We start from the raw sequence: 25463 nt of genomic DNA, 5'->3' as shown, positions 1-25463 counted from the left end.
CAATAAGTGAACAGTGGGACCGAAGAAGAACAAACCGAATTTTATTATTTTATTATTCACCGAAAAACAGAAATCACATTCTGCATTAAAAGTGAACTCTGCTCAAGATACACAAGATTAGTTGATCGTTTTATTCAACGAATCTTACTATCTGGTTTATTCTTACAACTCTAAGAGAAAAATACAAAAAGGATTCTGTAATCTTAAAGAAAATAACCTCAGACAAGGAAATATTTTGACCAATAATTAAGCATCATAACCATTCGCAGTTGAGCATTATTAGATTAAGATGAAATAATTCTAAGTCGGGTATACCGATGGAAAAGGCATCTGAATTTGAGGGAATCACACGAAGAACATTTGAACTCATCAAAAGAGTAAAAATTAACAAAAAAATTTGCGTAAATGAGAGAATGCAAAAATGTCTCCCGGATTAGAGTTTGATACAAATGATTTTAAGAAATGAACAGTATTGCATATCGCTGATAAATTTTAGTAAATTTTATTGCACAGTGCAGCAGTTGCAAGAAAGAAACGAACAATTAGTGATATTTTTATTTTACAAATATATATTATTCCATATATGAAATTATGACGACAATTTTATCAATTATATAGAAGCATAAAGTAAATATTAAAAGCCAAATTATTATAATGGTCATAACATCAAAGTTATGAGTTCAGTAATATTGAAGAAGAGAGAAAGAAAACATCAAGGGTTAAATTTAACGGAGAGGATTTTTTTCCGCACAATTCCGCCCATGACGAACCAATCTTCGTTGAAATCCGTTTCGCCTTCAAACGCGTCGACCCATTCAATAATCAACGTGTCCACAGGAGGTGATTCACTTCTGAATGGAAACGGGTGGCAGATGATGTTTATGGTGATGTCCTTCTTCGGCTGCAGCGCACCCTGGGATGGTAAGACCACGTAGCGGTTCTCCACCTTCGACACCACCCTGTAGCCGAGCAGCTTGTTGCCTGGGTTGGAAAGTTTCAACGCCGTCACTTGTTCACTCAAACACGGCGCGTTGAACCACACTTCTTCCGCAGGTACAGTAACAATATCGGTCGGTAAAGCCATTCGTTAGCAAGAGCAGCTTTCCTCGAACGAACACTGGTCTAAACTGATCAGAGCATGCCTTCTCCCACTTACGCACTGAAAAGCACTTTAAACAAAAGTTGTTGAAAAGATTTTGTTTAAATTAAACAATTCCTACTACTGCACTTTAAAGTGCAATTTAAAATTTTTATCAACTTATCTTAATTTCAGCTGAAAACGACACTAATCTGTAGCATATTGCAACTATTTTTTTTCATCTCAAACAAATTTTATGTAGTAATTACATGTTGACAATTTTCAACTGCTTAATGATGTTCAAGATCAATTTCTTTATCGTAATGATATAAGAAGTTGAAAAATAAACGAACAACATGATTAAACAATAAGCAGTATGATGTGCAATTATTTCTGCTTCTTACAACAACTGCTGATCAATTCAGATAATTTAATGATTTCGAAAAACAAATAAATAATAAATATCAATGAGATACGACAGAAATTAATTAGTAAGGAGATGCATTATTTCTATCCACATTAAGTAAGGCAGTGGAATGATATGCATTTTCTTGTTGCCAGGCTTCTTTTTAGTCATCATCCTCAGCTTCTAAGCTTTGGAAAAACTTGACAACATCCTTCACGCCATATCTGGCAGCACGTTCTGGTTGAACACGCGTTTCAGCGATAACAATTTTCTTATTCTTCGCCCCTTTTGGTCGGCCTCTTCTCCTCATAACAACCGGCACTTCCGCTTGATCAGTCTGCGGTTGCTCAGGTTGAAGCGGCTGAATTTCCAACTGATGAGTTTGTTGATGATCAATTTGCACTACTTGGGTTTCATTTCCCTCATCATCTTCGCTGTTATCGCATTCTTGAATAACAAGAGCCTTTCGAAATCGTTCACTAGCCTTCAACAATTCTTCACGTTTTTCTTTCTGAAATATATTATTATTCAATTGATAATTATATGATTAATTTTCAGCAACAACTGATTTACAGGCATCATGCGCAAATATTTCGCTTTCATCATTTCCAACATTGGTTTCGGAACGTCGGCACCGCTGCATCGTTCGTGCAAAGACCATATAGCGTTGCGATTTCGACGCACAGATCGAAGACGCCTTTTCACTGCTAAGTTGTTGAAAAGCTTTCTCTGAAAAAAAAAATAAGCTACAATTTTCCAAAGCAACTGACAGCCGAAAGTGATTCACTTCATCGATATTTCATTTCTCAATGTTAAACAAAATGAACATGAAAAATGAACCAACCAACCAATTTTCCCGCTTACTTTGTCTTTTGAATTCATCAATATACGATGGCGCATTTTCACTTGATTCGGGGTGCGGCCCGGCAACACTCGACTTATCAAAGCATACCGATTGCCTTCTTTGGCCGTCATGGACAAGATGATCTCGTCTTCGGCTTTGGTCCATTGTTCAATGCGAATGCTGCAATCCAAAATGTTCAAAAATTGATCGCGGCATTGCAAAGCGTTCCGACCGGGAACCATCTCAGCAACTCGCTTCCAATTCTTCGGCCCGTGAGTTCTCACCGCCCAATAAAGCAACTTGAAAAAAGAAAAAGTAAAACCAATCACCAACTACGGCATCAAAAAATATCCCTTCACATTCAACTGGATGCAGGTGATGCAGAATAAAATAAAAATAAAAATTAATAATAAAATCATATTACCAATTTTTCCTCAGCATTCCATCGACCTTTCTTGTTTCCTGGCTTGATGTATTCGTAACGCTGCTTGCACTGCAATACGGTTCGATGTTCAAAAAAGTATCCCACTGAAGAGAACAAAAATTAGCCAAAATATGTTTTTATTCATTCATTTATTTACCCGATCTCCATTGGATAACGTTGCCTACACGAAAACTGTCGATTATTTCCAAAAGCAGTCTATCTTCTTCTTCCTCCCATTTGTTGCTTAAACGTGAATAATGTGATTCAGTTTTGAAAAGCAGCGAAGAAAAAGACAACAAATTGCACGTACCATCCATGCGTTTTGCAGACAAGCTCTTGATATTTCTGCAAACATGCAAATCCTGTTCGATTTGTCTGAAATAAACAAACAAATAAATAAACAAAATTGACAAATCCATTCATACCACCACTAAAAGGTTACTTGTAATTCTGCTGCAATGTGATTCCAATTTTTCCCTTCATTCTGTTCGGCCAAAGCTGTCAACTTTTCCACCTCTTCCACTGTCCATTCACTTCGGTTGATCCAAAATGCGAACTGATTCAGCCAAGCTTGCCTACATTCTGCGGCAGATCTATTTTGTTTCTAAACAAATTTTTTTAATTGTACATTTTAATTTTTCTTAAATACAACAACAACCACAAAGTAGAAAGAAAAATATACAACAATACTTTCATTCATCACAAGATATTTATTTAATAAATCAATAAATGCTTACCAAAGAAACTGACTGCGAAACTTCCGTCCAATCCAAATCATTCAAAAATGCAATATTTCCCAGATGTTGCTCAACCGTAGAATCGCTAAAAAACGAAAAACATCTTTGAAAAAAATATACATCTCAAATCTTACAGACTATCGCTTTACTCAATTTTTGCCAATTCCTGATCCAGCAGTTCCAACTCACACCACAGAGAATGCATCTCTTCCATCGTCTGTTGTTGAGATTCAGGGCTGCTGTCCGCAGTGTTATGCTTCTTCAAATAGTTCAACGTTGCGGTAATGACAGTTTTTCTAAAAGCAAAATGAAAAATCAATTAAACAGTGAAATTTTCAAAAAATCACAAATCAATCTACCTATTCGTGATTTCTTTCTTCAACGAATGTTCCACTTGCTTGCGAACGCATTTCTGCAAAACTTCAACAGCCACTTTGCTCCAAGGTTGCGCAGGCTTTACCAACATATCAGGTTCATTATTTAGTAATTTCCTCTCGGCGTCTTTGTTACGGGCAGGAGTCTAAAAAATTGGACTTCAACAAATTGAATAAATTCAAATAAGTTAATATACAAATCTGTTGCTATCGCTGAAGTACGGGTGACTGTAATTCACTGGTCTAAAAGCGGACATCGCAGTATTTCTTCCATATTTCTTATAAAGTTTGTCAGAAATGTCTCGCTAAAAATATCAACATGCACAACTGCCTATAGCGCGTACGTAACTATTTCAAATGTACGCAACAAAATTCGTCATTTATTGCAATGATGTCAATTTCAAATTACTTAAAAAAATACTACTCTTATTTTAAATATGCACTAATTGATGTGAACAACAAAATTGGTAAATTTAAGCTAACAACAAACCAACTGTTCGTCAACTTCGCGGTACATATTTTCTGCCTTTTTAATAAAGGCGTTCAGAACTTCCTGGTATGAATTGTTCAAAGCAAGCGCAGTTTTCCAATCGGCAGGAAATTCGCCGGATGTAAGGTAATGTAAAATTTCTTCGTTTTCAACATCATCCTAAGAATAAAATTATGTTAAACAAACTCACTTTAGAAATATATGCGCTACTACTTGCCTTCATTTCTCATAATAACATTGAAAAAAACAAATTATTTTCTTACTTTAATTTCGGACAGCTTTTCTTGGGCATCGGCGAGCCCCGTACTGTCTATAAATAAAATATTTACAAGCAACAAACTTTGCAGAGACTAAACACTGATATATGGATAAAACAGAAACAAACATCTTAACATTCATTTAACGTCAGCTTTAAACAGAACGAGCAATCAATAAAATCCAATCATTTTAAACAATAAAGTAAAAAATTAGTGTTAATCAAATAATCAATAAGAGAAAAATAGGCAACGTTCTACTATTACAACCATTTAGTGTCAGCATACCTAATTCTTTCAAAAAGTCATCATTTGACGAAACTCCTAAATCACGCAGCGTTAGATCAGTAATGTTGTCATTATCAGTATTCGAAGTAAATTTGAATTCTTCCAAATGTGATTCATCTAAAGCAAAGTCAAAAAATAGGAAAATAAAAATGAACAATTTCCACTTTACGCAAATGAAGCTCACCTGCTTGTACTTGATTGGCATTGAAGTTGCTAAACAAATCTTCAATTAAATTAAAATCATTAATCAACTGTTCATCATCCATTATTACAGATTTAAGTAAAGCAATGATTTATTCAGGTACTGATAAATATGCAACAAAAAATTTCATACTGTAAATAATGATTTTTAAGATTTGTTTCATTTACCACTGAACTAATCAAAACTGACGAAAAATAACATGATTACTTATTATAATTTTCTTAATTTATACTCATAAATTAGACTTTAGACGTAAAATAATTTTTTCTAATCAATAATCCTCTTAAATTGGAAAAATACTATCAACTGTAAAAATCAACAAAATTTTTAGCATTCTAAATGTATTTTTTTAATTATATTTTTCATGTACAATATTTTAAAATTATGTCATTTTATATTCTGATACAGAGCTTCTTTTACTTCATTTTCATCATACAACACAAAAAAGGTTTACAGTTCCAGAAATATTAGTATACTTATCTGATCTAACGAATATTAAGCTACACTCACTTTTGAACAATTTTAACAGAACAGTTAATTTAAACATTACTCATTACAATCATTAAAATTACATCGAATCATTGCAACTGCTGAGGAATCTTTTTTCTATACCCACTCATCGGTGCTTAAATTTCCCCACGATCAAAGCATTGCTCCTTGCACAGAAACAACAATGACGTAATGCAATCTGACTCCCTTGTTTTTGTCGACTGTAAACAGTACAGTTAAGTTAAGTTAAATCGCCGCAGCATTACGTCTATCGGGTGTTTTCTTCGCCGAATCACTGCCCGCGAAAGCTGCAGCTCTCAGTGACCATCTTCGGACTCTTTCCGGATCCATTCGGCCCACTCATATGGAAATAAATTGGTAACAGAAGTGGAGAAATACCGAAGCGACTGCAGAATTTCACGCGTGTTTTCGTACGAAACGACGCGCCACGCCCACCGCTATATGCAACAAACGATGGCCCGCACGTAGTAGTAAGTCGTACCGATAGGACGATTACTATCCTCTGTCAAGATAAGACGAAATCCATCAGTCTTGACAGAGCAAAGCCGGCATTTTTGGATTCAACAGACGCACCACAGATCCGCAACATGCAGCCGAGTATAGCTCCACGAAAGAATCCGTTGAACAGTCACCGTGTCTCGTTTGCACTTCCATTCCGTGACTTCATCTGAAGGAAGATTGTGTGGTGGATCCAAGCGGGCTACCAACAATTAGATTAATACCTGCACATCAGCATATATTTTTACTGTTGTATCGATGTTGCAAGAGTGACGTCATATATAATTAGATTAGTAGTAAAACAACGTCGTTATGTGATATATATAGCCTTGTGATTGTCTTATGATAAACTGAACCGCTACACAGTGAATATGAAAATTTATTCTGATTAACGATTTAATCGTTGATTATAAAAGTAACACATTTATACGAGTATAATTATTTCGCATATAGCAATTTTATGCTGTCAGCACATTTTGTAGAACCGAAATGGATATATTTTTTTAAAATTTGCATTATAATTATTTTTTCAAATTCTTCACTATACCAGAAATGAATCTTCTTTGTAAAAGATTTACAGGAATGAAATAATTTTTTCTGTCATTATTTGACGTTCGAGTTAAGTAGTTGCAGCACAATTAAAAATTAAAAAAAACTTACTGAAGCATACTTTCAATTATAAATTCAAAATCTTTTGAGTTTCGCATAATAGTTTTTCGCATTTTTTTTAGCATTTGTTAATATTTTATTGAAAATATAAAGTGATCATTTGATGGACGACTTATGAATTGTTGACATGATTTATGAGGCGAAACATCCATCTTTTGAATTATACAATTTCGTGCATTTTGATTAGCTCAGTTTTATCAAGCCGCTGATTTTGAACACTGTTGTTGAAGTTATTTTAAATTTTCCTTGAGAAATTTTGTTTTCAACTTGTATTCTTTGCTACTGTTGATAGAAAATTGTTGAGAAAAAGTGATTATGAAACGCTAATAATAATACTAAACGAATGTTTTGAAAAATCGAATTTTACATCGAGAAATTTTTATTCATTTATTAATCGAACAGAGTAAGATTAACCGAATAAGAACAATTTATTGTTTATTTATTTCATTTGTAATTTGAATAATAAGAAAGATGGTGAATGATTCATGATTGATTAGCATCAATTTGGAAAAATGAAACAATGGCGTTTATTGAATTGATCGGGCATAAAAGATAAGAATAACATTCCCAGGTGAAGAGCAGATGTGAAATATCATTTTTAAACATAAAAATAACAATTGTGAAAATTCACTGAAGTGTGGAAATGAAAATAAACGGCATATAGTTGTAGAAACGCATTGGCGTGACAAGGATGAGAAAAAAAAAAGAAATAATCAAGAAAATCAGGCTGTGATAAATATACCAAAATTACATTTTTTTTAAATGAAACAGTTGCTGTACATTTGTGTTGAAACCCATTTTAAATAACAATTGTGAAAGAAGCAACTGGAGTTGAATTGATGGTATTCTTGACTTCAGAAATGCCAAGCTTTCTTCAATCGCACCGAAAAGAAAAAGAACCACTCCCAAGGTTTTTCGATTCATATAATCAAATTCATCATCATTTAAACAAATCAATTTTTCTTTGACAAGCATTTCCTGCAATTGTTGTTCAATTCTAGGGCACATGTGTTGTTGCTTGTGTCGAGCATTTTTGATTGCTAACAGCTACAATACTGCTGTATGCATAATGGAAACAATCTGATTGATTACTTTCTTGATTTGTAAAGTTAAGAAATTTATATTTTTAGAATAAAATATTTGTAAAATTTAAAATAGGGCAAATGCGAATCATTCAAATAATACATATTGAAAATGTTTAACAAGAAATAATAAATAACAGTTTGTGACTAGTTTAACCTCAATTATTTGTTGATGGTCCCAAAGCTTCTCGCAATATCTTAGAAATATTCTCCAGTGGTCCAAGAACATCTCGTACGAATGACAATGACTACTGGCTTCCACGTCAAGCTGTAGATGATACTGAACTGAACAAGTTATGCAAAATTATCATGTGGAAAATGTGTGCAGCTGTACATAATTGGTGGTATATTTCCGTTCCAGTACAATATTGATCACAAAATTTATCAATTCCTTTGCTTGGGAAGCAAAGCATGAAATTTCAGCACAGCATAGATCAGTACACACATTGTACGCATAAAACTAACTATTCTCCCAAAGTCAAACTATACAATATGAAATTATGCAAACAAGATGACGGTGCAATCAACGATCGCCTTTTATTAAATATTATTCTCTTGTTGAGAAGAACAGTTACGACATCATATTTAAATGCTGACTCAGCGTGCATGCAATCTTTAGTGAACAACAACAATTGTATCATAACTTACATTGTGTTTAAATTCTGTTGCTTGTATCAAATGCAAATAAATTTCAAAATGTTCCAATTGAATAAATCGATTCGTATATTTATTGTATCTTAATAGTAGTAGTTTTTCAATGATGAAATTTCCCTACAATTTTTATTCTCAATTGGTCTTGTCTAATCAGTTGCCAGTTGAAAAATTTATTATCTCTCATTGTTTTGAATATGAAAAGTAAAAAATTCAGCTTTCATCTTAATTTTCAGAATAAAACTATCATTTCTCTACTGATGATTTACAATAATACTCAAATTGCAATTTTTCGTTTGAAATAATAAAACATAACTTATTCGAAAATATTTATTGGAGACAAACACACACGTGTATGTAATAATAATTGAAAATGATCGTCATTATTATTCGTGTTGAATTTGCAAGTGGAAAAAATTCATAGAAGTACAGTTTCATGGCAGTGATGTTGTGAATTTTGCACGGATACTTGTAAGTTGAGGGTTGCAGGTATTTCAGCTGTAGGCAAAACTATTCACAAATGATCATTTCAAATAATTTGGGTGACATCAGTTGTTGTCTGCGAAAAGATCTGCCCTTTGACCCTGAGTGGTGTACAAACTGAATGACCTTGTTTACAAATACTGAGACCAGCGTAATGCATACTTGCATACATGGCCGGGGACTTTCTGTCCCAAGTACTTGCTTGTCTTCAGTCGGTAAAACAACAGTAGATGTAGATAGGTAGAATTTGGCATTTCAGCCTGACAACTGCCGCTTACTGTTCACGAATCGACAATGACAGCAAACATTTCTGTACAGTCGTTTAATAGTAGACAAACTGACAGAAACTGCAGTTTTACCTTGACAATCAATGAATGGCAAAGATAATTCGACGACGTCTCTTACGACAGACAATTTTATGCATTCGTAATCATTTACCATAAGGTAGGCCACAAATGAACGGTAAAAACAACATATTACTTGTATTAATTGTTCACAACCAATTCCATTCATCATCACCTTTCTCTTCATTTTTTGACTGCTCTTTTCGTCGAAACATCCATCATTGAATGAAAACAAATATTTTTATTTCGAAAATTATATAATAAAATTATACTTTTCATCAATGAAAACTGACAAATAATATACTTTTGAACAAAATAATGAAAATATATTATGAATTGAACAAAAAAAAGATGGAAAAAAATACAGAGCCTGATCAAAAAAAAAACAATTATGCAATTTCGATTAGCATGACAATTTTCATCGATGATCAAATTTAGAAACACTTGCGATGAACAATTGATGGACCACTTTCATCGTATTCCTGCTTGGAGATCCACATTTGTTGGAAAGTTGAAAGAGAAGCCAAAATTGAACCGCCAATCCAAACGGAATATTTACGTTCAGGTGGTGCGATGATTTTGATTTTCATTGTGCTTGAAAAAAAATCAATTTTAAAAATATGAATTATAAAAAAAACAAAAGAAAAAACCAACCTCGGTGCCAAAGCAGTGATCTCTTTCTGCATGCGATCGGCAATGCCGGGAAACATGGTCGAACCGCCGGACAGAACCGTGTTGGCGTACAAATCTTTGCGAATGTCGACATCGCATTTCATAATTGAATTATAAGTGGTCTCGTGAACACCGCATGATTCCATGCCCAAGAAAGACGGCTGGAACAACGCCTCAGGACATCGGAAACGTTCATTGCCAATTGTGATGACTTGTCCATCCGGTAGTTCGTAACTTTTCTCCAACGAGCTGCTCGAAGCTGCCGTCGCCATTTCTTGTTCAAAATCAAGCGCCACGAAGCAAAGCTTTTCCTTGATATCACGGACAATTTCTCGTTCGGCTAAAAGCGAAACAAAAAAAATTAAGCTAAATATAAACCAAAAAAGAAAATAAAAAAAATTCCATCTTGCCTGTGGTGGTGAATGAGTAGCCACGTTCGGTCAAAATTTTCATCAAATAATCGGTCAAATCACGGCCGGCCAAGTCGAGACGAAGAATCGCGTGCGGCAACGCGTATCCTTCATAAATGGGCACCGTGTGACTGACTCCATCGCCAGAATCCAATACAATACCCGTGGTTCGGCCACTTGCATAAAGTGACAAAACCGCCTGTATGGCGACATACATCGCCGGGGTATTGAACGTTTCGAACATGATCTGAGTCATCTTTTCGCGGTTGGCTTTCGGATTCAACGGCGCTTCGGTCAACAGCACTGGATGTTCTTCCGGCGCGACGCGCAGCTCGTTGTAGAACGTGTGATGCCAGATTTTTTCCATGTCGTCCCAGTTGGTGACGATGCCGTGCTCGATCGGATATTTCAACGTCAGTATTCCCCGCTTGCTTTGGGCTTCGTCGCCGACGTAAGAGTCCTTCTGGCCCATGCCGACCATGACACCCTGGTGGCGTGGGCGGCCGACGATCGACGGGAAAACGGCCCGTGGAGCGTCGTCGCCCGCGAATCCGGCTTTACACATGCCACTGCCGTTGTCGATTACCAAAGCGGCAACGTCTTCGTCGGACATTTTTTTAAATCAAATATTCAAATATGAATAAACAAACAAATAAATAATAATTGTTTGAGTGAAAGTTGAGAAGTTCAGCGACAGGGAAGAAGACTGTCGAGACTGAGGCAGAGAGAGATAGACAAGCAAGAGAGAGAAAAAGACGGACAAAAGAGAGAGACAGAGAGAGAAAAGAGCGACCGGCCAACAAGGCAACGCAAGTGGAAAATGAACGACCGTGCAAGCGACGCGCATTAAATTCGGACGCGCGCGAACGCCTACGCGCTCGGCCAATTCCAGGAATTGCTCGCCAAACTCTCGAGCGGCTTGCATTGTAATTGATTGGCCCGAGTACAGTATTGGCCGAGGCCGGAAAAAAGAAAATCAAGCGTCATCAAATCGATCGCCTGACCTGCTAGCCTTGGAACAACCGCTGCTACTACTTTACGTGCACCGATGACTCACCCCGTCAAATTATGAATCATTGACTTTTGGACGCGTGGGCGTGGGCGGTGGTCTTATGAGAATATTTCAAATTATTCCACACAGGCCATCACCGCCATTATATTACCGTACAACTGGCGTTGTTGACGTGCTTGGAATACTTTCAACAGTAGTACTGTACAACAATTTGAAGCAAATCTTGTCCTACAGTTGTCATCAATTCTACTGACCAATAAATATACTCGACTCGACAATTGAAAAATTATTTTTAAAATACAGAAAAAAAAGAATATTTCATCTCTAATTGCACACTGATCTATGTTGTTTGAAAAAATACTTTCTAATCTTTTAATCGGATATTTATATTTCAAAGTTTTCATTTTATTGGAATTTATAAATAAACATAACCAGCTTCAAAGTATTGAAACTTTCAACGGCGAGAAAAAGCTTGCAAAATACTTTCAATTGTTGCAAAATACAAACATATCAACCGGTAACACATTTGTCGGTTGTTTGAATTGTTGAAATAATTCTCAGCCTTTCTTCAATTGTTGCAAAATTGAACAATTGTCTGCTGGCTATTCATATTGAAAAATCTAAAAAGCATCATCGATTCAATTTGCAAACTTGAATTTTACTGAACAAAAAAATTGACACACACAAATCAGCTTCCCTTATCATTGATAGAAAAGAAAACGAACACTAGCAATTTGCACTGTTCAAATTGTGAACATTTACAAACGTGGACATTTTCACGTACAACTAAACTCGTGAGAAGCGAGCTTTTCGTAACCACGCTTGTACATGCATAATTCGACTATTAAAAAAATTTGCAATTTCTTTTCTTTTAAATACACTGTCGAAAGATAACCTTTCTATTATGTATAGTTCAGTTTTTGTTCAAAAAATTAATTCATTTATTCTGTATTATTGTCATTTGAAAATTGCTTCAATTTTTATTCTAAACTGTGCAGTAACAGTCCCCAAAATTTGAATTACTTCGATTCAACTCATACACTCAAACTAGCCTACAGTTCCATACCGGCAGTTCACGTGTTAATTCGCACTGTATACTGTAGACAAATAATTACTTTTAAAAAATGCATTCATATTGTCAAATAAATTCAAATTTTACATTTTTTTTCATTTCAAATTTAAATTATTGTATACATTTTTCATAATAAAATCACTTTTTCTGGGATTCTTTTGTATTCTTTCCTACGCAATAGTTATAATCAAGTTCAATTGGACTGTATAATCAACTCGCGGTCGACTCGATTTTGGACCGCTGAGTTCTATCTTCGATTGTACGCTCTGGATCCGCGTCGTCTAAACAACGACTTACAATGTGTAATCTTTTATGTAATAGAGATCATCCTCCTTTGCCCGGTCCCGATTTCCCCTAACCGCCCCCTATTGATGATTGGTGAGGTGTTGATTGGCTGTACAACCATTGATCAGTAATTGGGTAATGAGTTATGCTGTTTTATTTGTTACCCAGTTTGCATCACTAATTGGTTGAGTAACTTATAGTACTTGATTAGCTACTTAGCTTTATTCATTGATTAGATGATTGTTTTCCATCAAAGTTTTCCCAAATATGGGATGCTTCTCCATAAATTACCTACTATGGACATGAATAATCACATTTCCTATTTTTTGAAACAAAGTTCTTCTTTTATATGTAATGTGGAATAGTGTATATATTTTTTGGGCTTAGCAAACGATGCTTTTAAAAAGCTTTGTCTTTTTACATTTCACTGATTACAGAAGATTATTTTAATGTGCTACGTTAAGCCACTGTTTGAATCTTTGCTCACAACCAGTATTATTATTTGTGCGCTTCAGCGTGCAGCAGTTCCCTTTGTGTATTAGCTTATGTTGATTCTTTGAGATACAAACTGATATTTATTATTATTTATTCATATTATTCGAAAAGATATCTCTAACCTACGACGCAGAAAAAAACAGAAGCTAGTGATGAACACTGGAAAGTGAAGTAATAGAATTAATTGACGTTCTTGTTCTTAACAAATTACATATCTTTACTATAAAATTGCATTATTCAACAAAAAACATAGAAGCAACAAATGAACTGCTTAAAGAAGAGATAACAAAGTGAGATATTTAATAAACATGTTAATCTGAATCATTCATTGTTTTCGTAATTCGACACTTTACAATGGCAGTAAAGCTAGACTTGTCAACTAGTTTGACAATGAAGAAAGCTGTGCAGCGATTATCATGAGCATGGTCAAAATTCATCACGTAGAATTTTCTGAAATTTCACTAGACCAACACACACACATGCATTAAATTTCCTCTAAGCTAGCCAAAAGCATTTTCAGTTCAATGCATGCAGCAGCTACGCTACATATGAGAAAATTTTCACAGATTATCGATACAATGTGATGTCAGTGGATACAGCACCGAATACTTCTTGACATATACCATAGAAATACACAATTACAAAACAATAATATTGGTGTGTGGAATTTTTACAATGCTACATCCAAACGCTTTCTCAAATGAATTCATTGTGTGACCAAGACAGTGAACCCCATGATATTGTTCACTCTCAACAATGGGAATGAAAGTTAGGGCAGCAAATGAAAGATCAATATATGCTTCATGCCTGCCGACGAGGATAATCAGCAATAATCATATTTTGGCAGAAAATATGCAGTGCTAGAGGAAGATAATGTGAGATGAAAAACGTAAGATAACGAGTGTACTACAGCTGATTAACAACTACCACACGACTCGCTCAATAATAATTTTCCTCTCTTTTATAGGGTTTAGGAAACTGAAAAATAATTTTCTTTGCTTTCAGTTTTCTTTAGTATAATGATTTCGAAATACAACAGATCTTTTTTGATCTGTCACGGTGAACATTTGGTTATCATCGTAATACAACAATTGCAACTTGAATGTTTAATCAACCCAGTAGTTGCTTTTACTTTAGATATTAAAAAACAAATTTAATACAGTTTACGCAAAATGTATAATCACAAATTTATATTTTAAACAAAATTCCAGATTTTATTTTTTATTTAAATGAAACATAAGAAGAAAAACAATGACTCTTGTCAACAGGATCGAAAGAAAGATGGGAAAGATTCAATTCTTTTGCGAACTAAACACATTCATTTTCAGAGAACATTCAGGCAAAATCAGAAAAGTATTTCGATGCTAATATTCAGCAACCACCACTCCCAGTTTCAGATGAAAACTGCAGCTGTGGACAATTTATCAATTTTACGTTTTCCCTTTGTACTTGAATAGCCTTCAACTAGCCTTCATCAGAACAATATCTGACAAACAAAAAAGAATCTTAGGCATAACTCTGATTTAATTGTTAGCTAAGAAGGTAATTTATATGACAAGTGAAAGCAACTGTTGGTTGACATTCTTTATAACAGTATTTATCAACGCGGATGGATAAAAGTAAACCACTTTGAAAGCAGAAAGGAAGCGATGGACAGCACGAAGCAGAATAGCAGTTAAAGCTGCTTCAAATTCACTCTGCAGTGAACATCGCATACTTTGATGTCAGCATTTGTGCGCCATTCGTGTGTGATTAATAATCTTCTGTCAACATGAACAAAAGGCAGAGGTGCCATAGAAATATCAATCAAAGTTGATCTTCAATTGTAGATAAAATGAGAAATGAAAACTAAATTTTGTTTCAAAATGATTATTTAAAATGGAATTTAAACCGTCAAATTAATTTTCCTTTTCGGTCTTGCGTTTGAGTTCAGTGCTTAGCATTCGAGGGTTATTAGTTGATGAGCGGAACAAGATCAGACATCATCATCCGAAATTTGCCTGCTGAAATTCTGATGGATACGGCTTTCTGGACTGGACGGCAATGAACAGAAAATGGAAGCGGAAATGGATTCCGTTATTACTAATACTAGAGTAAACGAAAAGTACACTATGAAGCAGGAAGTAAAGTGCTGCTGGGCATAAAGCTTGACGCAGCTAACTGAGCTAGACAAATCAACCGGAACGGTGCATAAGCTATTTAATAGAAAATTCAACACTGCAAATGGTATTTTCTCTTACTGCTGTGTATAGTGTGAACTTCCTTGTGCTCTTTTCCTTATCGTTGTTTTGATATTTTTTAATGATGGAGGCAAATAATGATTTAATTCAGTTCGTGACTACAACAAAGAACCAACAAAAATTGGTAGTCTACAGTGGAAGGTGCTACACGTTGAAGAGGACGAAATGTAATGATAAGTATTGGATGTGTACTGAAGTAAGCAGAATTGTCTCAGTATACAACGTTATTATCATTCTAATATGACAATCGAGCCATTTCTGTTTCAATGTAGAGATCGAGAAGCTGCTGTGGCACACTGTCCACAAATCTGGAGGCCACAGAAGTCATCCGCTCAAGTGACCATGCGGAAAGCTGCCCGGTAACCCCTCCCCCCCCCCGCATTTTACCATCACCAGCAGCTTGCCGAGTTGAGACGGTTGGCCTCAGAGAATATACGAGATCGGTAATGGAAGTATACGATGAGCTGGCAAGCAATGCCTCCACCAGCCTAGAAACTGCCGCGCATTTTCCAATGTGGGACCAGACGCGACACACAGTGTACAACCGTCGGGCCTGAAAATACCCACGCCTACCGGCAACTCGGGAGTGAGCTGCAGCTCACTGCTGAGCACACAACAATAAATCCGGTGAGCAATTTTTAATGTATCATTTGCCGACCAATGATATGAAGCCACTAAAATTTTGCTTTGGAATGTTCATGGTCTGTGCCTGTGCAGACCAACAACCATCTGGAAGGTTGGCACAACTGCATGACAAAAAGAGCACGAAAGCACCACCTGGGGTTTTATCAATTTCTACAACTGATCATTCATGAACAGGGTAAAACCGAGACGGTGGTGCAGCAAATGGATGATGACTATACGCGGGAAAGGGGCTTTGTGAGATGTAACGCAGCTTACCGAGTCCCGCAGCGATGGGTAGATGCTTCATGATTAAATTAGTGCAGAACATTTTTTTAAGTGCCATATCATCATGTACTCCTGAACCACTACGATTACAGCACCTTGTTATGTTTTCATTGTTATTATTGTATATGTAATATAGTTCAGATTTGTTTATTGTTGATTATTATTGTTGTTTGTTGTTGATTATTATTTTTGTTTTTTGTTGTTTGTTGTTGATTCATATTGATTGTTGGCTGCTGTTGTAACACAAAGCTGTATACTATATATTTGCCTAATTCCGAAGCTCTTGTAGTGAAAAGCGGAAATGCTTTTGTGCAGAACAGTCTGCTGATTAGCACAGACGTGAAGAAAATAAAATTATAAATGCAGGTCATTATTTGAATAATGAATGTAAAACTGTGAAGAAGCATTATTTTTAATCACCAATATAACTTCCATATTCATGTAAAGAGAGACATATTTTTAATTTTCTTCAAAAATATACATAGAAAATTCTCAGCAAATGTAAAGAATTTAAACATTGTTCATGAGAATGTTTACTTTAGAATAATTGCAATTACTTTAATGCAAAAAAAGCTAGCGAACACTATTCAACATTATGTGTAAAGATACTTTGTTTTAAAAAATAGAAAATGCGATTATTTATGTCCATTTAAGGGAATTTAATGATGAAGCGCCCCATATTTGGGAAAACTGAGTTTTAGCTTATACCTGCACGTCATTAATATAAGTTACGGTAACATTGGATGCAGCATTGTAAAAGTTGTATAAAAGAAGCCCAAGAAAGTCCATCAGGAATTTAATCATTTTAATCATCAGTCATATCTGCTTAAGATCACTGATTGCATGTGGTCTTCAGTTTACAAAACAAAACAGTAGTCTGCATGGATTTCAACGTTAATGGACAATGTAAATGTACTTGTTGATTTTTTTTGGTCTCAGCTAGTCACATTCCCACGATTAGATACGTACAGTGCATTAAGTCGAATACAGAAGTATTTAGAAGCATCTTTACACTTCATAATGCGCAATAATTGTCGTTATAGTATAACCGACCTGTGACGTATGAATTTTAGTTTAAAACTTTCAGTTTGAGATATGAAAATAACGTTTTTCCTAATTTTCATATATAAGTTTGAAAAATAATATTAATGTACCTTTCCATCATAAACTGTCATGCACATTTATTATGCATTAAACTGCAATAAAGTAATGCTTAATGCAAAATTTTCTTTTCTGTAAAAGCTAGCATACGCATTTCGAAAACCTTTTACTATTCTAACCATCACCGCCGAACAAAGCATAGAATATCAAAACTGTTTAAATGTTTGCAAAAATGCATAAAGAAGCCTCAAATCTTTAAATAATACCATGTCACAGGAAGTGATTAAGTTTGTCATAAAAAAACATTTCATTTTTCTTTCATGTTAATTTCCTTTTGCTCTTCACTGCGCTTTTTCTCACCAGCCATGGCATTGTTTACGATACGTCTAGTATCTCCTTCAATGTGCTCTTTCTTATGCTGGTGTTGTTCAAGTTTAGTACGATGTTTTCCAGAGCCACCAACACTGTCCACCTCACGATCAAAATCAGCTTCACCGCTTTCAAATTCTTCCGCAAGTTTTTCAGCGTTGGACATATTTTTCCTAGAACAAATAATTCATATTCGAAACATTTTACAGTTAACAACAAATCAGAGTTGCTCGATGCCGACTGTGTATCTAACGATAAAATCTCGATAAATGATTCAATCGATGCAATAAAACAAGTGACAACAATAAATACGCTGATAATCAGCTGAAACGGCCAATCACAAAACGATTGAATCTATATGACAACCAGCAAACAAAATTACAATTCACCAGATATTACTATCAGAAGGCAAACTTTCTGCAGCTACAGTTGTAAATGCAATAAAAAAATTAATGTAAAAATTATGTATGTAAAAATGTAAAAATGCAAAAAATTATGTAAAAAATTAAATTTCACAGAACTGTAATAACTATGAAAAATTTTTCAGAAACCATTTAAATTCACTGAATTATAAGACAAAGCAATTCAACAGCAAAATTTCAGTTTAGTAGACAGAATAAAAATCAATATAAAAAATAAAAGATTAAAAGAGATGAATGTGACTTAATGGTAAAAAATGAATTTTAATAAAAATATCAAACAGGAAAATTATTTCTCTTCAAAGCCGCAGTAACATCTTTTAACATAACTACAGATGCACTGTTAGTATAATAAGGTATAATTCTTAACATACGGTGCAATTATATCAAATCAAATGATATAAAAGTAACTTAAAATAAATTAGCAATTTACATGCCGAAAGAATTCAGAATATAAAACAAAAGTAATGTTTTTTCATTCTTTTTGATTTTACAACACAAACAGTGCAAAGTCATAATTGTTCGTAATCAAATACTTTTTTAAAAATATATTAATATCTTTTTTATGCAAAATTAATATCTGAAAAATATCAAATGCCTAAAAATGATTAGAATACTTTATTTAGAACTTTTTTGTTATCAGTTTCCAGTAAATTTTCAACACTAATCAATAATTACAACTGTCAGTTGAAAATTTTGGAAATTATTTCACCTTTCATATTTTTATTTGTACATTTTAATATTTAAAAACATAAATGCTTTTGTTTAAATCAGTAGTAAAAATATCATACCTTAAATGAGATCATTTCAACATGCCACTGAAATGATAATGTAAAAAATAACGGCAGATTTGAACTTGAGAGAGAAATACTATCAAACTAGTGACTGGTGATTTTTGGTGTGTATTTGAATGATTTTTCTCATATACGTTCTTATAGATTTGAGTTGGATCCAATTATTCTTAATTATGATGTGCGCATTAATATCGTATGTTTGTTTTTCGAGTAATATCTTTCCGTTTTACTTCTGACCATTGAACAGAGAAATGAATTATTGCTTTCTGTAACTTGTCAAACCGCGAACGGTATGCTTACACGACCATTTTCTATCAGAAATTATCTGGCATATTGTCATATCATATCATATCACGTATTTTTCGCTCCAGAAAATTTACAATTCATATATTATGATTTTACGTAAGCTTTGCTGTTTACAGATGTGAAAGTTTCAATTTTCATATTTTGAAGAAGAGCAGAATCAAAAATAATGTCTTATATTTAAAAAATTTTCTCCAATGAACTCTGTTCATCACTGTTTACACTTATGAGGTACTTTACCATTTAAACAATGACGAATAAATTATATTATCAATTAGCAGATTACGGTAGTCTGTTGATTTTCAAGACAGTAGGACAGTACATTATTGAGTTTTGCAGACTGCCTTTCGGCCTAATAGTCTGTAATAATAGTAGGCAATATCGCTGGTTCTATTATTTCTTTTCGTGTTTTCACGTCTTTTAAGTATTTGAAAGATGCTTTTATCTGCTTTATACATCCTCTACTAAATACGTTTGATTGAATAATATTAAATGCAAATTTCACACATGATTTATAAATTATTTGCAAGCATGCGGTTTTGTAATTTTATTTTTTGCAAAGCTCTTCTATAATTGGAAGTTATTATAATAAGATTTTTGTTTGCTTTCACCTCCAGTTTGATCAGCGATTGCAAAACTGCAGAATTTTTCATTGATTTTCTGTTTGCTTATGTTCTAGGACATGTCAATTGCTGAAAACCTTGCTTACCAGTTTGCACATGGATTGTTAGATTTTGATCGTGACATCAAAGGCACTGGTGGTTCTGGTAAAAATCGTTCAAAATTAGAGCAGTTTGAGCACAAAAGATTAAACATCGAAAGTGACACCCGACGAATTTTTAATCAAATTTTACAAGGAATAAGCAAACAGCACGTTGAGCATCGACCTCGTCGTTTGCGTATGAATTCCAAGTAATCGCTAAATTTGCATTTAATATTGTCATATTATTTTATATTTATTTTTGCTTGTTTTTTATTTCAACGTCTCTGTATAACGTTAAGTAATAATAAATAAACTGTGGTGATGAATGCATCAGTCTGAAAATTGTAATTATTTCGTATAGTGCATCTATTTCTATTGATAATCATCATTCTTCTTTTCAATTTTTCAAATGATATTATTTTGGAATATGAATAAATTATGTTGTTCACGATGCAATCATTTCTTTGAATGCAGCCTGAAAATTTATCAAAACGGTTCTTGAGTTGCAGGATTGCTTAAGATGTTTTTCTTAGAATGCAATTTAAGGAAAAGCAATACTGCAATAAAAATACGTTTGAATAGCAATAGACAGAAGGTTGTTCGAAATATGCCATTGCAATACGCATTCACTGCATTATTAAGTTTGCAATTACGATTCAGAAAGCAGAATTTGCGCAGAATGTTTTAAAATTCAAAAGCTCTTGAATTCTTTGAATTTGGTTGACTTGACTTAAAATTTTGTTAACTTATGACTTTATTATTTATATTTATATTATGACAAGAAGTTAAATTGACTTAAAATTTTGTGCCAGTGTACACAAATTGTGAATGATAAGGGGAGAAATTTCAGTTAAAATTGAATTGTTAAGCTTACTTTACCAAATACTTCATAATTAGAATGGTTTTTCAAAGCATATCAATTATGAATTGTGCAAGAAACAAGTTGTTCACAAGTTTACTCTGTTATTTCTTGAAATTTTCATTCATTTCACAAAATGCATTTGCGTACACCACTTTTTGTTCAGGTAAGATGCTTTAAACACGAAAAAAGTTTCTGATGACAGTTTTTTAAATATCTGTTGTAATTCTTTAATTTTCAACTAAAAGTTGTTGAAAATTTTTGTTTAAATAAAGCAAAATAATTACAAATTAAATAACATGGTCAAGAATTGGAAAAAAGGTATATTTTTGAACAACATTTTCAGTTAAGCATTGTATTGGCGTTGAAGTTGGCGGCAATTAGCCATAGAATTGAAAGGAACCGTTTCTCCGGAAAGACAATGCTGATTACCGGTGGTGCGCGGGGTATAGGCCGTGAAGTGGCGCTGCGAGCCGCCAAAGAGGGGGCCAAAGTAGCCATAGCCGATTGGTTGGTCAACGAAGGCGAACAGATTTGTGCCCAAATACGTGAATCAGGCGGCCAGGCGATTTTTATTTTGGCAGATGTGTCTTCAACAAAATACTGCAATCGAATGGTCGATGCAATTTTGAAAGCCTACCGTACCCTAGACTATGCGGTGAACGGGGCGACGGTTTTGGACGCCGTCTATTCTGGCATACCGTACGATGTGAATATGCAGAGGGATTTTCTTGGTCATCAGATTCACAACTGTACGGATATTTATTGGAAAAATGTAATTGCTGTTAATGTCAACGGTCTGTTTAAATCGATGAGAGCCGAACTAAATCAGATGTTGTTGAATCAACAGCACACTCAACCGGCAATTGTGAACATTGGTTCTGTAACAACAAATCTACTGTTCAGTCCAGCTTACATCGCAAGTCAATACGCTTTGATTGGTCTAACAAAAAGTGCTGTGTTAGATTATGCTGACTATGGAATTCGCATTTACGCTTTAAATGTAGAACATTATGAATCAATAATTGCTCGTCTTTACCAATTTCCTGAAACTGTTACTTCTAGCAGATCCACCTGCAGCAGTATCGATTATGCAGAAATTGTTCTTCATCTGCTTTCAGACAACGCCCATTCTATCCCCAGTGGAGTTTACGCAGCAGATGAAAACTGTACACTAATTTTATGACAAAACAAATTGAGTAGAAAATGAGTACATGTTCTCTCATAAACTATTAATTTTTCCACAGATTCTTTTTAAATTTGCTTTTAATTATTAAAATGAAAAGATAATGCGCACTATTTTAAATATATTTGAACAAACTAAAATAAGCAAAAATGCTCTTCAAAATGCATGGAAACAAGCATCAGAGTTCAATCAAACAAACTTGCATTCTTTTGAAACAATAAAACGAGCGGAAAAATCATGAAATAGCTGCACTATTCTTCAAAAAAGATATCAAATCAATTTTACATGGTTGCCCAAAAAAATTCAAAGCGTCAAAGAAAAATGCAAACTTGCTAGGAAAGGGATTTTCCAGTGCTGCCTATAACAAAAAAAGTTAGCTTGAAAATTATTAATAACGACTTAGTAAGCATTACATCAATCACTGTTGAAGATGCTGTTCCAGCTAGAACTGAACTTAGGGCTGGCAGGCGCACAGTTAAGTTGCTGAAATATACAATGAAATAAAATTCGCATATTTAAAACTAATTAAGACGAATCTGAATCACATTAATTCTTCTTTGGCAACTTTCACATCCGATTTATCCATTATTCTTGCTTTTACTTTATCAAACATAGCCAAAAATTCATCAGTATCATCTGGATAACGTTTGAAATCAAGCATTCGGTCATGCTTCATTTCAAAAAGCAGTTTAGCTGAAAATAAAAAACACATGAACGATAATGAACATTATTAAATCAAAAAAGACTTACCACAAATGATCAGGAAGCACTTCTTCACAGATCTGAACTGCTTATTATTAACTAAATTTAGAATTTCCCGATCAACATCAGCATTCTAAAAAAATAAGTCACTACAAAAGCTAATGCAGTACACGCTTAAAAAATCCAAAGCCACACTGGTCACTATAAATAAGTTAATTCATTTAAAATATTTATAAATTTTCTGAATATCTCTATTTCATCAGTGACCACAAATTCATCACAGCACAATCGATGTCTATTAAATGATGAAAAATTCGACATATAAATAACTATTAGCAGTACAGTCAAATCTAGTTACATAAAATCACTTTTCATCGAATTATCATTTAAGCAAAACAAGAAGCTTCTGAAATTTAAATGTTACATAAAGATAAAATTTAAGAACTGAAAAAATATATACAAATGAGATATGATTACCTTCTCACTGTCATCCAAATGCAATGCTTTTGTAGGAACTTCAAAATTTCTAAAAATGAAAAGTATTGAATATAAATAAAATTTTAACATTTCACGGACCAAGAACAGTTCCAGCATTCAAACAGAATCTTACAAAAACTGAATTAACGGGAGCACTACAGTGTAGAGATAAACATTAAAAAATTATCCCGCTTAACATAGTCACAAGTGCATAATAATGAAATAAGATAAAAAACAGAATAATTCGTCAAAGATTGTCTTGTCTATAATAATGGCCAAAAGCATTTAATAAAAACTCTCTAATACGAAATACCTTTATAGTTACGTTAATATCATTCATTTTGTAAATGTATGAGAATGTATATAACAATCATATAAAATATAATTTAATTACAAAAACTGAAAAATAAAAAAATCACTTACTTATCTTCATTGGATGAGAAGCAGTTCATAGAATAAAAAGAATACACACCCAATGATGTACAGCACATATAGCTTACTTTGGAAACAGAGCATAAATGATGCAAATGCAACGAGAACTTAAAATTTCCATTTGCATCAACGAGGAAATCGCAACCTTCCAGTAAAGTCTCGTTCAATGATTTCACTGATTCTACTTTGACTTCAACAGAAGGGTTAAACTGCTGACAAACTTCTCTTGACGCTTCAGAACGCTGGAATGAATAATTTGCAATAAAAGATTTACCATTTAAACTAATTTCAATAAAACCAAAAATCAATATTAAATTATACCAACATCCCAATCGAATTTTTTTTAATAAGCAAACTTGTACGCTCATCATTCACGACAGTATCATCGATAAGAGTTAGTTGCTTTATACCAGAAAGAATTAAATTTTTCGCCATTTCAGCGCCGATGTCATTAACTCCACAAAGTATTACAGAAAATTCTCTAATTCTAAAACATATATATAACTGATTTTACATTAAAGAATTTCTTTCTTTATCATTAAAATTTAAAATCTATGAAAATTTAACAAAAATTTACTTCTTCTGTCCATTAACTCCCCACAGTCGCATTTGTCGATCGTAAACCTTCGCTTCATCTTCAGTCAGACTCTTTGGTTTCTCGGCAGTTTCCATCTGTTAAACAAAACTAAACTAAATAATTATATAAAACAGCTTGAAAACCAAAACTATAAAAAAGCCAAACAAAACCAAAATCAAACTCACAAAATACAGTATCTTAATGAATGTTAAGTAAAAATAATGTATAATAATGGAAAAAAGTGTCGCCTCTGAAGATCAAAAATTTAAGCCATTTTAAAAACCACTTTAAAAATTGCTCATTATAAAAACTTAACAGTACTAAATAAATGAATTAAATACAAAACGTAATCCGAATTACAGCAAGCATTATATTGAATAAACATATTTGCTTAATTTTACATAATTTGTTTAAATTATTTTTATTTCTTTCCTACCCATAATTCGTAAGTTCTAAACATTTATTACATCTAAAAATATTATCTAAATTATATTTTGCATATTATGAGAGTATTTTATATCTTTTATTAGTAAGCATTACAATTGCTGTATTCTCTAAAATTTAATTTCTTGCAATTTTCATTCAAAATAATCTTAATTTTATAAAGCATTTCAAAGAATTAAAATAAGGAAAAATTATCAGGATTGTAAATCTGATAAGGTATACTTACATTGCTAATTTTACAGCATTGATTTATGAAAATGTAAAAGGATTTTGTTTGCCTGATTGCATTTCTACTTTAAAAATATTCATATGTCTTATTAATTATATAATTAATATTTTTAGGAGAAATATTTGCATTTTATACTCTAATTATTATTAATCAGTTCAATAAAGAAGTATTGTAAATACAGTATGATTTTACATTAAATTGATGATTATGTTCATTTATGAATGACGTTGAGTATTGCATTGATACCTTAGTTCAGTTAAGCTATCCTCAGATACGCGCATCAGCATTGGAAGGTATTCTTTGATTTTTGCAAGGTATGCTGGTAAACGATATAACTTTTATTTATTCGTTTTTCTTGATTTATGAATTCTTCATTTACATTTAGTTGTCTTTATTTCTATGTATTTTTTGTACTTATCCTTACTTTTGTATTTACGTC

General features: G+C 33.4%; 9 protein-coding genes across 9 annotated transcripts; 3 read left to right on the top strand and 6 right to left on the bottom strand.

Annotated features, from left to right (window-relative positions):
- Window positions 1–712: 712 nt before the first annotated feature.
- Window positions 713–1084, bottom strand: Tsp_00052 (putative major sperm protein 1). The gene has a single exon (XM_003375816.1). It carries the CDS (start codon window positions 1082–1084, stop codon window positions 713–715), a length of 372 nt encoding a protein of 123 aa, XP_003375864.1.
- Window positions 1085–1647: 563 nt separating this feature from the next.
- Tsp_00053 (putative snRNA-activating protein complex subunit 4) lies at window positions 1648–5161 on the bottom strand. Its single transcript, XM_003375815.1, has 14 exons — window positions 5080–5161; window positions 4896–5012; window positions 4617–4663; window positions 4354–4512; window positions 4061–4168; window positions 3849–4009; window positions 3639–3785; window positions 3490–3574; window positions 3195–3356; window positions 2910–3087; window positions 2753–2856; window positions 2349–2627; window positions 2058–2213; window positions 1648–1995 (listed from the first exon to the last, which is right to left on the bottom strand). The coding sequence occupies exons 1-14, from the start codon at window positions 5159–5161 to the stop codon at window positions 1648–1650; spliced, it is 2133 nt and encodes a 710-aa protein (XP_003375863.1).
- A 671-nt stretch (window positions 5162–5832) lies between these two features.
- Tsp_00054 (conserved hypothetical protein) lies at window positions 5833–6384 on the bottom strand. The gene is made up of 4 exons (XM_003375814.1): window positions 6354–6384; window positions 6177–6307; window positions 5986–6109; window positions 5833–5945 (listed from the first exon to the last, which is right to left on the bottom strand). Exons 1-4 carry the CDS (start codon window positions 6382–6384, stop codon window positions 5833–5835), a joined length of 399 nt encoding a protein of 132 aa, XP_003375862.1.
- Window positions 6385–9688: 3304 nt separating this feature from the next.
- Tsp_00055 (actin-5C) lies at window positions 9689–11029 on the bottom strand. The gene is made up of 3 exons (XM_003375813.1): window positions 10417–11029; window positions 9989–10346; window positions 9689–9928 (listed from the first exon to the last, which is right to left on the bottom strand). Exons 1-3 carry the CDS (start codon window positions 11027–11029, stop codon window positions 9769–9771), a joined length of 1131 nt encoding a protein of 376 aa, XP_003375861.1. The 3' UTR covers window positions 9689–9768.
- Window positions 11030–15334: 4305 nt separating this feature from the next.
- Tsp_00056 (conserved hypothetical protein) lies at window positions 15335–16077 on the top strand. The gene is made up of 3 exons (XM_003375812.1): window positions 15335–15403; window positions 15612–15743; window positions 15793–16077. Exons 1-3 carry the CDS (start codon window positions 15335–15337, stop codon window positions 16075–16077), a joined length of 486 nt encoding a protein of 161 aa, XP_003375860.1.
- Window positions 16078–16161: 84 nt separating this feature from the next.
- Tsp_00057 (hypothetical protein) lies at window positions 16162–17488 on the top strand. Its single transcript, XM_003375811.1, has 3 exons — window positions 16162–16302; window positions 16340–16438; window positions 17369–17488. Exons 1-3 carry the CDS (start codon window positions 16162–16164, stop codon window positions 17486–17488), a joined length of 360 nt encoding a protein of 119 aa, XP_003375859.1.
- Window positions 17489–17837: 349 nt separating this feature from the next.
- Tsp_00058 (conserved hypothetical protein) lies at window positions 17838–19124 on the bottom strand. Its single transcript, XM_003375810.1, has 3 exons — window positions 19110–19124; window positions 18114–18253; window positions 17838–18072 (listed from the first exon to the last, which is right to left on the bottom strand). Exons 1-3 carry the CDS (start codon window positions 19122–19124, stop codon window positions 17838–17840), a joined length of 390 nt encoding a protein of 129 aa, XP_003375858.1.
- A 541-nt stretch (window positions 19125–19665) lies between these two features.
- Window positions 19666–20806, top strand: Tsp_00059 (conserved hypothetical protein). Its single transcript, XM_003375809.1, has 3 exons — window positions 19666–19773; window positions 20095–20327; window positions 20665–20806. Exons 1-3 carry the CDS (start codon window positions 19666–19668, stop codon window positions 20804–20806), a joined length of 483 nt encoding a protein of 160 aa, XP_003375857.1.
- Window positions 20807–21319: 513 nt separating this feature from the next.
- Tsp_00060 (ThiF family protein) lies at window positions 21320–24736 on the bottom strand. The gene is given in 11 exon segments (XM_003375808.1): window positions 21320–21567; window positions 21582–21727; window positions 22363–22419; window positions 22560–22646; window positions 22709–22856; window positions 22914–22998; window positions 23343–23391; window positions 23766–24016; window positions 24096–24261; window positions 24352–24446; window positions 24698–24736. 11 exon segments carry the CDS (start codon window positions 24734–24736, stop codon window positions 21320–21322), a joined length of 1371 nt encoding a protein of 456 aa, XP_003375856.1.
- Between the last annotated feature and the right edge of the window lie 727 nt (window positions 24737–25463).

Source organism: Trichinella spiralis (genome assembly GCF_000181795.1).
Source record: "Trichinella spiralis strain ISS 195 chromosome Unknown Scfld4, whole genome shotgun sequence".
In the NCBI taxonomy this organism is placed as follows: domain Eukaryota; kingdom Metazoa; phylum Nematoda; class Enoplea; order Trichinellida; family Trichinellidae; genus Trichinella; species Trichinella spiralis.
The sequence above is the reverse complement of the archived record's forward strand: the minus strand, read 5'-3'. Positions and strand labels throughout refer to the sequence as shown.